General features: G+C 45.1%; 1 protein-coding gene across 4 annotated transcripts in view; it reads left to right on the top strand.

Moving 5' to 3' along the window:
* The window catches only part of MACROD1 (mono-ADP ribosylhydrolase 1), a 474,182-nt gene that overhangs the window by 397,701 nt on the left and 62,870 nt on the right, over window positions 1–13,611 (top strand). For all 4 annotated transcript variants that reach the window (XM_077324166.1, XM_077324156.1, XM_077324140.1 and 1 more), the window contains one exon: window positions 4,909–5,025. In XM_077324166.1, coding sequence (XP_077180281.1) covers window positions 4,909–5,025 — 117 coding nt within the window. The remainder of the gene's footprint in view (window positions 1–4,908; window positions 5,026–13,611) is intronic.

The raw sequence follows: 13,611 nt of genomic DNA, 5'->3' as shown, positions 1-13,611 counted from the left end.
TATATTTTTTAAAGTATATAAAATGGTGGCGGTGACTTTGTCTCAGACACAAGGACAGTATCATGTCTAGTTTGGGCCTGATACACTGCCTCTGGACATGGAGGTTCCATTTAGCTGTTCCTTTAGACCTATTCTTCATGACTTTTTTCTTTAAAACAACAGTCTTGAGCTAAGCCAGGCTATCTCCACCTTTTGTGGTAGGTCGTACCATTAAGACATGCTTCCATTTCCCCCTCTGCTGAACCCATTACAAAGTATTCCCAACCTGTCTACAGGTATCACCCGGGCCCTTTGTTGCTTCTGTACTGTTCACTTTTTAAATAAATTGTTACCTGTATTCCCCTTCTTTTTTGTATGTTTATGCAGAAGGAAATCCTGCTGAGGATTTGCAGGTTGGCTTTGTATTGAATGTCCATAATGGTCCATAATAGAATTAATAGTGTTTAAATTACTAGCATGTGAAGGGAAAGAGAGGTTGGGGGTCAGGGGCAAACTAACATTTATTAGCTGCCTTTCTTCTTTATAGGAACTCCAGGGGGCTTCCAATGTTAATAATAAAATACAATAAAACACATAAAACTCACTAATTGAAAATCGGTAATTTAAAACTGCAGGTAGATAAAAGAAATAACCAGCTAATCAAATTCATAGAATCATAGAATTGGAAGGGACCTCATGGGTCATCTAGTCCAACCCCCTGCACTATGCAGGACACTCACAACCCTCTCACTCATCCACTGTAACCTGCCACCCCCTTGAACCTTCACAGAATCAGCCTCTCCGTCAGATGGCTATCCAGCCTCTGTTTAAAAACTTCCAAAGATGGAGAACCCACCACCTCCTGAGGAAGCCTGTTCCACTGAGAAAGCGCTCTAACTGTCAGGAACTTCTTCCGGATGTTTAGACAGAATTTCTTTTGAATTATTTTCATCCCATTGGTTCTGGTCCATCCCTCTGGGGCAAAACAACTCTGCTCCATCCATATGGCAGCCTTTTAAATACTTGAACTAAGAGCGAGGCGCATCTCCATGGAGAGGTTGTTCCATAATCATGGGGCTGCCACTAAAAAGACCCTCTCTCTTGCATCCACCAGTTTGCTACCTAAAGTAGACTGGCTCCTGAATGTAGATGACACAAAGATGTCTCAAAGCAGCTTACAATCGCCTTCCCTTCCTCTGCCCCACAACAGGCACCCTGTGAGGTAGGTGGGGCTGAAAGAACCCTCACATTACTGCCCTGTGAGAACAGCACTATCAGGCCTGTGAGAAGCCCGAGGTCACTGTTGTGTATGCAGCCCTGCTGAGGACTGAGCTTGAGGTCTGAGGTAGGATCGAGATTCGCAGTCTCTGACTGGCTCTTGGCTTTCTTGTGGGAGCCAGTGGATTCAAACAGACTGGCTGCAGCCTGTTTGGGCGACTTGCAGCATGATCCTCCTGGGATCCAATTGGTTTAAACCAGGGGTAGTCAAACTGCGGCCCTCTAGATGTCCATGGACTACAATTCCCAGGAGCCCCCTGCCAGCGAACGCTGGCAGGGGGCTCCTGGGAATTGTAGTCCATGGACATCTGGAGGGCCACAGTTTGACTACCCCTGGTTTAAACCATTTGTTGTTGTTGTTATGTGCGAAGTCGTGTCCGACCCATCGCGACCCCATGGACAATGATCCTCCAGGCCTTCCTGTCCTCTACCATTCCCCGGAGTCCATTTAAGTTTGCACCTACTGCTTCAGTGACTCCATCCATCCACCTCATTCTCTGTCGTCCCCTTCTTCTTTTGCCCTCGATCTCTCCCAGCATTAGGCTCTTCTCCAGGGAGTCCTTCCTTCTCATGAGGTGGCCAAAATATTTGAGTTTCATCTTCAGGATCTGGCCTTCTAAAGAGCAGTCAGGGCTGATCTCCTCTAGGACTGACTGGTTTGTTCGCCTTGCAGTCCAAGGGACTCGCAAGAGTCTTCTCCAGCACCAGAGTTCAAAAGCCTCAATTCTTTGACGCTCGGCCTTCCTTATGGTCCAACTTTCGCAGCCATACATTGCAACTGGGAAGACCATAGCCTTGACTAAACGCACTTTTGTTGGCAGGGTAATGTCTCTGCTTTTTAGGATGCTGTCTAGATTTGCCATAGCTTTCCTCCCCAGGAGCAAGCGTCTTTTAATTTCTTTGCTGCAGTCCCCATCTGCAGTGATCTTGGAGCCCAGGAAAATAAAATCTGTCACTATCTCCATTTCTTCCCCTTCTATTTGCCAGGAATTGAGAGGGCCGGATGCCATGATCTTTGTTTTCTTGATGTTGAGTTTCAAGCCAACTTTGGCACTCTCCTCCTTCACCCGCATCAACAGGCTCTTTAGTTCCTCTTCACTTTCTGCCATTAGAGTGGTATCATCTGCATATCTGAGGTTGTTGATATTTCTCCCTGCAATCTTGATCCCAATTTGTGACTCCTCTAATCCCGCATTTCTCATGATGTGCTCTGCATACAAGTTAAATAGGCAAGGCGACAGTATACAGCCTTGCCGAACTCCTTTCTCAATTTTGAACCAGTCAGTGATTCCATGTTCAGTTCTCACTGTTGCTTCTTGACCTGCATATAAATTTCTCAAGAGACAAATAAGATGCTCTGGTATTCCCATCTCTTTAAGAACTAGCCACAATTTGTTGTGCTCCACACAATCAAAGGCTTTAGCATAGTCAATGAAGCAGAAGTAGACGTTCTTCTGGTACTCCCTAGCTTTCTCCATGATCCAGCGTATGTTGGCAATTTGATCTCTAGTTCCTCTGCCTCTTCGAAATCCTGCCTGTACTTCTGGAAGTTCTCGGTCCACATATTGCTGGAGCCTAGCTTGTAGGATTTTGAGCATAACTTTGCTAGCATGAGAAATTAGTGCGATGGTGCGGTAGTTTGAACATTCTTTGGCATTGCCCTTCTTTGGGATTGGAATGTAAACTGACCTTTTCCAATCCTGTGGCCATTGTTGAGTTTTCCAAATTTGCTGGCATATTGAGTGTAGCACTTTTACTGCATCGTCCTTTAAGATTTTGAATAGTTCAACTGGAATGCTGTCACTACCACTAGCTTTATTGTTGCTCAGACTTCCTAAGGCCCATTTGACTTCACATTCCAGGATGTCTGGCTCCAGGTCAGTAACTACCCCATTGTGGTCATCAGGGATGTTAAGCTCGCTCTTGTATAGTTCTTCTGTATAATTTTGCCACCTTTGTTTGATCTCTTCTGCTTCTGTGAGGTCCCTACCATTTTGGTCCCTTATCATACCCATCTTTGCATGAAACGTTCTCTTCATATCTCCAATTTTCTTGAAAAGATCTCTGGTCCTCCCCATTCTATTGTTTTCTTCTATTTGTTTGCACTGTTCATTTAAGAAGGCATTCTTATCTCTTCTAGCTTTTCTCTGGAATTCTGCATTCAGGTTTAAACCATAGCGTTCCCAATTACCTACAGTCGTAGGTCGATCCGTTGTTCTCTACATGTATATATTGTAGGGTTTGTTGGGGGGGGGGGCGTTCAGTAAAGTCTTGGTGCTACTTGCATCGTGTGTCTTCACCAGTAAAGAGCTGCAACAATTCCAGAGTCTGTGCGTCTTTGACCCACGGATCTAACAGTCCTCCAGCTGGCTGCAGGTGGAGGAGCAGGGAATCAAACCTGGCTCACAAGATTAGAAGCCACCACTCTTAACCACCACCAGAACACTGTGCTGGCTTTAAAAAATAAATAAAGTTAAAACACTTGCGTACAATTTAAACTTAACATTCACACACACACACACAAGGAAAAATAGAGGTGAGATGGTGCAGTAAGGAAGATTATATGTACCTTTCCGGTGTGTCGATGTCCACAGAAATAACAGCTAAAGCCGCCAACACTTCAGGTGTATGCTGGATATCCGAACCGCACACCCTGAAGGCTGAGGGTTGACTCTGCAGCATCTAAAACAATGGGCTTGATTTGATTGCTGGTGCAAAAGAAATCTAGGAGACACACCCAGAATGGGCAAAGCATAAAGCATGGAGATTACACTGGCCAAATTAAGCCAACTGCAAATGCTATCTTGACACCCCTGAGACAAGAGTTGAGGTGTGGCAGGCAGGTTAATTAGGGTTAATGGAGTTCCTTAGGCGTGGTGGGAAGGAAGGAAGGCTTCAGAGGTTGATGAGATTAGCATGAGTTCTTGCCTGCAAAAGGGCATTGTCTCTAGAGGGAGGGAGAGTTCCCCTGCAGGCTGTCACTGAGTCAGTTTGGTGTAGTGGTTAGGAGTGCAGACTTCTAATCTGGGGAGCCGGGTTTGATTCCCTTCTCCTCCCCTACATGCAGTCAGCTGGGTGACTTGATAAAGCTGTTCTGACCAAGCAGTGATCTCAGGGCTCTCTCAACCGTCCCTCCCTCACAGGGTGTCTGGATACACACTTTTCTTGGATGCTTTAGGATGCTTAGGGCTGATCCTGCGTTGAGCAGGGGGTTGGACTAGATGGCCTGTGTGGCCCCTTCCAACTCTATGATTCCGTGATTCTATGATTCTATTCTGCAACCTTTTTAAAATGTCATAGCTCAGTCCTGGAGAGTACATGTGAAGTTCTGACAAGCAGCAGCTGACTGAGGGCTACCCTGTGGGGTTTCCAAGGCAAGAGGCCTTCAGAGGTGGTTTGCCGTTGCTTTCCTCTGTGTAGCAACCTGGGGCCTCCTTGGTGGTCTCACCTCCAAGTACTAACCTGGGCCAACTCTGCTTAGCTTCCAAGACCGGAGAAGATCGAGCCAGCCTGGGCCATCCAGATGCGGACAGAGGGTACAAAGCCGAGAGCAATTCCCCACGGCTTATTATCTCAGCCGCAGAACCGCAAATAATTTCCCAGCCCCCCTCTCTTCCTTCGCTGACCATGTGCTCTTGCTTCCTTTCGCAGTGGACGGCTGCATTCATCGGGCTGCGGGGCCGTTGCTCAAAGAAGAATGCCGGACCCTAAACGGATGCGAGACGGGCAAAGCCAAAATCAGCAGCGGGTACCGTCTCCCGGCCAAGCGTAAGTCACCGCAAGCTTGCCGAGAGGGTGATGAATCATCATCATCGGCTTTGTGGCGTTGGAAAGGGCTTGGTGGGCTTTTAGCACCTGCAGAGTTGGCAGAAACTCAAGAGGGGAAGCTTTCCCAATCACTGCATTTCCATGCCTAGAATTCCAAATCCCTGGGTGTTCGGACGCTGTTTCCAGGCCAGTCTCGATTTGATCTAATGTGCCTTTCTCTGGGAGGCAGCTGCCTTCTGAATCAGGCACTTCGTCTGTCAAGGTCACTACTGTCTGCTCTGGCAGGCAGCAGTTCTCCAGGATCTCAGGTCTTTCCCATCAGCTGTGATCTCTTTTAACTGGAGATGCCAGGGACTGAACCTGGGACCTTCTGCCTACAGAGTAGATATTCTGCCCCAGAGCCACAAGCCCATCCCTCTTCTTTTTCCTCCAAGCAACATAAACAGTCCTTTGTATCCGTACGACTATCCTGTGAGGTGGGACTGGATGAGAAAGAATGATTGGTCTAAGGCCTGTTGAAAGAAGAAGGGTAGGGTTTTATACCCTGATTTTCTCTACCGTAAGGAGACTCAAAGTGGCTTACGATTGTCTTCTCTTCCTCTCCCTACACCAGGCACCCTGTGAGGTGAGCGGGGCTGGGAGAGCTTTGAGAGAACTGTGATGCTCCAAAATCACCCAGCAGGCTTCATGTGGAAGAGTGGGGGGGAAACCAAGCCCAGGTCTCCAAGTTAAGAGTCCGCTGCTCTTAACCACTACACCATGGTGTTTTCAACCAGTACACATACTGGTTCTATGCATAAACTCCCTCACAAGGTTGTGTTGATACTCAAATGTCTCGTTGGCCTCTTCTTCTTCTTCTTCTTCTTCTTCTTCTTCTTCTTCTTCTTCTTCTTCTTCTTCTTCCTCTTCCTCTTCCTTTTCCTCTTATGTCTTAACTTTTCCCATCTGGATAAGAATCAGGGTTACCTGCAACGTCTCCTCTAGCCAGTATGTGAGAAAGAGGTATCCCTAACCCAGCAGTTGGTGTTTAGTCCTCCCTGTAGAAAGGAAGGTTGTAACTTAAATCCTTCCCACCCCCTCTGCTCATACTTTCCGATCCATGTGCCTCTCCCTACCCCTCCCCTCCCCTCCCCTTCACTTTCCAAACTTTGCTTGTCAGTATGAGAAGCAGCGGAGTGCATGAACGAAAACCGCCGTGGGAGATGCCAGCTCGCGTCTCTCACATTTGGACTGGGGGTTCAGCCTTGCGGTTTCATTAAGAAAATCATGCCTGAATGGGACGCTTAAGAGGAGTGGAACAGTAGGGGGGGGCGGAGAGCCCTCCTTGTCTGGGGCGAGTATTTGGATTGGCAGTCCAAGATTTGTCCAGGGTCTGTGTCACACAGGCGAAATGCAAAGTGAGGGAGAGACTGCTTTTATTTAATTCACGCGTGCCCTGCTGGTCTCTCCAATGGGGACCCAAAGCCACTTAAAATGTTCTCCTTCCCTCCGCTTGATCCTCCCAACACCCCTGTGAAGTAGGTCAGGCTGAGAGAGCATGAGTGGCCCAGGGTCACCCAGCCAGCTTCCATGGCAGAGTGGGGGTTCAAACCCTGGTCTCCCAGATATTAAACCACTACACCACACTGGCTCTCTTTCACAGGGAGGAAAGAATTGATCATCTTTAATGCCTTGCCGTTCTTTTGTATCCTGCCCCACTCCCCCGTTGAAAGCAGACATCTAACCCTACAACAGCCTTTTTGAACCTTTTGACTATGAAAATAAATTTTCAGGCCTCGGGGCACCCCGGAAGTGATGTCAGCTGGCCACACCCCCAGAAGTGCCGTGTCACTGGAAGTGACATCACCACCCGCACTCTTTGCCCTTCTTTGACTTCTGCAGCAGCTCTGCCTCATGTAGGCTGGAGAGAAAGTCTGGAGCTGAGAAGACGGCCCAGATCCCCCATAGCATCCCACAACTAATTCCCCTCCCTGTTGATTTTTACACCTACACTGAGCCCTCTGGGCAGAGGCAACCAGCTCTTTAGCACAGGAGTAGTCAACCTGTGGTCCTCCAGATGTTCATGGACTACAATTCCCATGAGCCCCTGCCAGCACCGCTGGCAGGGGCTCATGGGAATTGTAGTCCATGAACATCTGGAGGTCCACAGGTCCTGCTTTAGCATGTGGACAAGTCCATTAAGGCAGGAGAAGAAAGGTCACGCCCCCTCTGGAGCTCCCGCAGTCCATGGGCCCCTAGTTGGGAATCCCTGCCCTACAAAGTTAGATTTGAACATGGACAGACAGGCTGAAAAGCAATGGTGGGGGGGGGGGGTGGTAGAACCAGTCATAAGCCAAGGCAGATTTCACTTGTGGCTCTTGAAGCGCTTTGGAACATCTCTCCCACGCTTGGTGCGCATTTGCGGAAGACAGCAAAACAGTTTCAGATGAGCTGGCTGACAGACAGCCGTGCGGGAAGATAAATTTTACACTTTCATTTGAACCTCCTTGAATTTTCCCCCCTGCGTCATCTGCGAACAGACAGACGTGTTCTATTTGAAGCACATTTTAAGCCCTCTGCCCCCCTCCCTTTTATAACTCACGTGCATGTCAGAATAGCTTTTCCCCACATTTTGACCTCTCCTCTTTGTACGGAAGTGTGACAGAGGGGCAACCGCGTCAGATGGCAGATTTCTGTCACCACCCTCTTTGCTGCTCTCGGGTGGAAGCTGGTACACTGGGTGGGAAGCCGTGGGTCCATTTATTCTTGTGTTAAGAACCTGCGGTCCTGTCCTAAAGAACCCAGACTGGCAAGATCTCGATAGATCTCGGAAGCTAAGCAGAATCTGCATCTGGACTTCACTCTGAGGGTGGGAATTTGCTGGTTGGCCCTGGTCCTCGGGAGGTGTGCCTGGCCTCGACCAGGGCCAGGGCCTTTTCGGTCCTGGCTCCAACCTGGTGGAACGAGCTCCCAGAAGAGCTAAGGGCCCTGTCCAAGCTTTCAACGTTCCGTCCTGTAAGACAGAACTCTTCCGCCAGGCGTTTGGTTGAGGCCGGGCTAGGAAGAACTGCTCCCTCCCTGTGTTGGCCCATAAAGCTGCCAGGACGTATCTGTAGCTGCACCCTGGGGGATTTGCGACTGTTAGATGTGGGGGCCGAGGGTGGGTACTGTGGTTTCATCGTGCTGTTGTGTTTTTACCGCCATCTTGGGTTTTATTGGGATCTTACTGTTTTATGGGATTTTAGATCCGTGTAAACTGCCACGAGCCAGTGTTTCTGGGAGGGGCGGTCTAAATATTTGAAAATTAGATGGACGGACGGACGGACAGACAATAGAGTAGCGGTCCCCAACCTTTCTCAGGTGGCCTCCAGGGTGAGGGGAGAGCCGATGGCCCGGGTGCTGCGAAAACGCACATGCGTGTTTTCGCCACCAGGGGCGCTAGCGCGCATGCATGGCAACTGCGCGCATGCACATCTGCGTCACCGTCTGAGGGTTCTGCGCATGCGGTAGAAGGAAGAGGTCGCCTTTTTCCCCGCTCCGACAACAGAAGAGATTATAACCCAACAAATTAACAAAACAGCTTTTTGGGAAATAAATTTGTTATCTTCGGAAGCCTCATCTGGACGGCTGCCAAGGAAAACTTCAGAATCTGTAAGTGAAGACTAAAAAGCCTGCTAATTAGCTTCTCTTGCTCTCAAGGCTGCTGGTAACAAGCGTGGAAATGGCCACACCTGCACAATTCAATCCACCGAAAAACCTAAAGGAAGTGGGAGAAATGCTGTTTAAAATGGAACAGAATATAAGAGGGGACCTTAGTAACCTGCAGGCTGAAGTGAATTCTGTCGGTGCAGAGATGGCAGAGGCAAAAAAGGTGGCGGCGGAAGCAAAGAGGAAAGCAGATAACAATGACCGAAGGATAAATCAACTTACTGCCCAGATGGGGCGACTGAGTGATAGAACAAGAAGATCAAACTTGAGATTTACGGGCTTCTCAGAAGATATCCCACGGCAAGAGGTGGAGAAAGAGCTGTTAAAATGGCTGCAAAACCAAGGTTTGGAACTGCAGGAGAACGATATAGAAAGAGCCTATCGGGTGAGAGAAAGGAGAGCTTCTGGGACTCCAAGGGAAATTATAGTGAGGTTTGCACGGGAGAAGCAAGCAGCATCAATTTTCAAGGAACTTAAAAAGAAAAAGGAGCCTCAGTATAAAGACCGGAAAGTGATTGTACGTCAAGATTTCTCTCCAGAGACACTCCAGGAAAGGAAGAGGCTACAGCCATGGACTCAAAAACTTTTGGAAAAAGGCATTCTCTTTTCCTGGGGATATCCGGCTACTCTGATAGTGTTCAGAGACGGACAAAGATACATGGCAAGAAACGAGAAGGAAGCGTCAAAAATGTTAGCTGATTTGGGGGTTTAGCCCCCTGACGAAGAAGAAGAGGAAGAAGAGGAGGGAATGATAGAAGAAGAGAGCAGCAGCTCTCCCATTTCAGGAGGGAGGGGTAAAAAACGTCGAGTGCAAACTAGTCCAAAGCTGTAATACTAATTTTGGGGGAGAAAGTGTTGGGTTTCAATAGTAAAAATAAATAAAAATAGATAAGTAGGGATGGGGGAGAGGGAAAGGACCAGTGGAACCTAGAAGAGTGGAAAGGGAACAGGAAGGTTCTTTCTGTGTGTACGAACTCTTTGCACAGGGTGGGGATTACTGCTGTTACTTTGTTCAACTATAAAAGGCACAGTTCGGGTCATGGTCAAACTTTTGTCTCTGAATGTGAACGGTCTGACCTCAAACGTGAAAAGATATAGACTCATAGCTCTGGCTAGGAAACTAAAGGTAGGATTAATATACCTTCAAGAGACTCATAAGGCCAGAAAAGATACTAAACCAATTCTGTCCTCTCCACTTTGGGAAGTAGTGGCAGAGGCAAGGGGAACGGCAAAGGCAAGGGGGGTAGCCATCTTGGCAAAAAGGGATATGAATCTGGAGGTACTGGAGCGTAAAGTGGATAAGGAAGGCAGATATATTTTCTTGAAGTGCAAGATAGATAAAAAAATATTTACTTTGGTTAATGTGTATGCACCAAATGTGGGATCAAAGAGTTTCATGCGGGGAATCCTGCAAAGAATACAGGCTTATAGCGAAGGAGAAATAGTCATGGCAGGGGACTTTAATATGGATCTCTCGGCATTGAAGGTCAGGAAATGGGGCCTAATCGAAGTGTTTGAAGCAATGGGCAAAAAATCGGGACCAACCTTTTTTTCCGCGAGACATAAAAAATATACTTGCATTGATTATGTCTTGATCTCAGATTCACAGGAACTGAAGATTAATGACGCAGGAGTACAGCCAATATTGATCTCGGATCATGCTCCAATTATTGTGGACTTGACGATACAAAAGGAAAAATCGGAAGGGAGGTGGAGATACAAAAACATAGTTCTAAGTAAAAAAGAAAACAGGGAAAATATAGTGAAACAGCTAAAATATTATTTTAAAGAAAATATAGGATCGGCGGAGCCCCATATTGTGTGGGACGCAGCGAAGGCCGTTATGAGGGGACACCTAATCTGGACGGAAAAGTTATTAAAACGTCAGAGAGATGAAGAAATTGAAAGTAAATTGGGGCAGATAAAAATTCTGCAAGCACACCAGCAAAATAAATTTGACACACAACGGCAAAGACAAATCCAGATCTTAAAAAATGATCTAGACTCCCAAGATTTAGTATTAGTGTGGAAAAGGGAAACCCTAATTAAAAGCGAATGGCATAGAACAAATATAAACTCACAAAAGAAATTAGCCAAATATTTAAAGAGGAAAAAAGACAAACAGAGAATAAAAAGCATAAGACAGGGCCAGAAGGAGCTGGTGGATTCGCACCTAATAAGAGAAGCGTTTGTCAAATATTACCAAAGTTTATATGAGTCCTCAGGAAAAGGGCAACTCAAGGAGAAGTGGTACACAAAAATAACTAAAGAAGATCAGGAATCCCTTAATAAGGATATAAGTGCATCCGAAATAGAAGGGGTAATTAGACAATTAAAAATAGGAAAATCCCCGGGGACAGATGGATATACGGCCGAATATTATAAAGAAATGAGTGGAATATTAATATCAGAAATGGCATATTTGTTTAACGATATAATGACAGGCGGAAACATCCCCAATACATGGAAACAGGTAGAGATGGTGGTGATACTAAAGCAGTCTAAGGATCCCAAAGATGTTGGCTCATATAGGCCTATTAGTTTGATGAATCAAGATTACAAAATATTCGCCAAGGTCTTAGCTAACAGATTAGAAAAAATATTACCAAAAATAATAGGGGAGGACCAGTATGGATTTATTAAAAACAGACAAATTTTTCACCCAATAAGGAATATTTTAAATGTACTAGCACATAAACAGCAACATAAAGAAAAGAAATTGGCACTATTGAAACTAGATATATTCAAAGCCTTCGATACTGTCGAACATAATTTTCTCTGGGAAACACTAAGGGATAGTGGAATAGAAGGGAGCTTCTTGGAAGCTGTAAAAGAGCTTTATAAACAAGGAATCGCAACACTATGGATAAATGGAGGCAGATCAAAAGAATTTCCAATCTCAAGGGGGGTAAAGCAGGGTTGCCCATTGTCACCCCTATTATTTGTAATGGCTATAGAAATCTTGGCAGATAGAATAAGGAACTCCCCTAGAATAGAAGGATATAAGGTGGGTCAGGAAGAGGTCAAACTTAATCTTTTTGCAGACGATATTCTTCTGGTACTTAAAGATCCACTAACAGCAGCCAAGGAAATTAAGATAATATTAAAGGACTTTGAACAATATTCAGGGTTAGGAGTCAATATGGGGAAATCCGAAATTATATATTTTAACATACCTAAGGGGGATCAGATATTAGTGGAGAAAGAAACAGATATACCAAAGGGATGTAAAATGTTAAAATACTTAGGCATAAAAATTTTTAAAAGAATAAACAAAATAGGAAAAAATAACTACCAGGAAATATGGAAGAAGATACGCAGAAACATGAAGGCTTGGAAGTCTAAAACAATGAATATATTAACTAAAATTAGAGCAATTAAAATGTTTTTAATTCCAAAGCTTAGCTATTTATACCAGGTACTCCCATCAGAAATACCAAGAATACAAGCTAAGGAATGGAATAGACAGCTGAGGGATTGGACTTTTGGAAGCAAAATAGCTAGGTTTAAACAAAAATTAATTTATATTCCACAAGAGGAGTTGGGATGGGGCCTAATAAATTTAGAGAGATACTTTGAGGCATTTCAAATTAAACATTTATTGGATGCGGAGATAAACAGAGAAAGAAAATGGGTAAGGATAGAAAACGAAGTAAATAAGGGGAAAGGAAAATGGGGGGTGTTTACAAAGAATTTAACATTAGAAACTAAAGAAACAACAGGGCCGAGGGCGATTGCCCTCAGAGCCTGGAAAAGATGGGAAGGAGTATGGTCAGCAGACTTCGTGAAATGGATACCAGTAGAATTACTACAAGAACTAGATGACCCTATATGGTGGGAAAATTTAAAAAAGAAAGGGTTGAATAGAGTAAAGGATTTATTAGACCAATCGGGAGTAATGATATCAAAAGAAAAATGTATGGAATTGTTGGGGGAAAGGAATTGGTTGAGGGTCCACGGACTATACGAGGCTATGAGTAAACTCTCACGCTTAGGGATATTATCTAAGGATAGTCGGATGAAGGGGATTATGCAAAGAATGGAAACTGCAAAAAAAGGAGTAGTGGGGGTGTTATATAAGCTAATGGTAAGCGATGAGGATTATATAGGACGTGTGATTCAAATAAAATGGCAGAGGGACATCCAATTGCCTGATCAAGTAGTACATAAAATTATAAAGGGAAATAAACAGATAAAATTAGACAAATATAAGGAAATGACTAGAAAGTTAATTTGGAAATGGTATAGAACGCCGGCCCAGTTGGCGTATATGATAAAAGGGCTGACCCCAAAATGTTGGCACTGTGGAAAGGATAAGGGATATTATATACATATGTGGTGGGAGTGTACCGAAGTTTCTGGATATTGGAGAAATATAATTCAGGAAATGGAAAATATTCTAGGAATTACAATAGTGAAAGAAGCAAATATGTTGTTTGCAGGTATTTTGGGATATGATTTAAAGGAAAAAAAGGATCTCAAATTATATAAAGCCATGGTACTTGCAATACAAGCCGCTGTTGCTAGGGGATGGAAAGATAAATCAAAGTGGACATGGGAAAGCTGGTTTCAGTATCTCTATGAGGATGTTAGCTCTGAAATTGTGATCTGTTTAAGAGGGGAGGCCTTATGGGAAGAGAAAAAGGAAAGGATAAATAGTAATTGGACAAAGTATTTCCATTGGTTGAGGTCGACTGGGAACAGGGAGAGTAAGAATAAAGCCTTGAGCGGGATCAAGAAGCTGTGTACATGGTTGAAAGAGTTATAAGGAAACGGCAGGTAGGGTGGAGGGTGGGGGTGGAGTGAGGGAGGGAGAAAATGAGAAATGTAATTATAACATGAACAACTATTGTCAATAATCAAAGATTGAATAAAAAAAAAATTTATTTTGGAAAAAAA

This window comes from Paroedura picta, chromosome 1, assembly GCF_049243985.1.
Source record: "Paroedura picta isolate Pp20150507F chromosome 1, Ppicta_v3.0, whole genome shotgun sequence".
Lineage (NCBI taxonomy): Eukaryota > Metazoa > Chordata > Lepidosauria > Squamata > Gekkonidae > Paroedura > Paroedura picta.
Note: the sequence above shows the minus strand (reverse complement) of the source record. Positions and strands in the feature narration are given on the sequence as shown.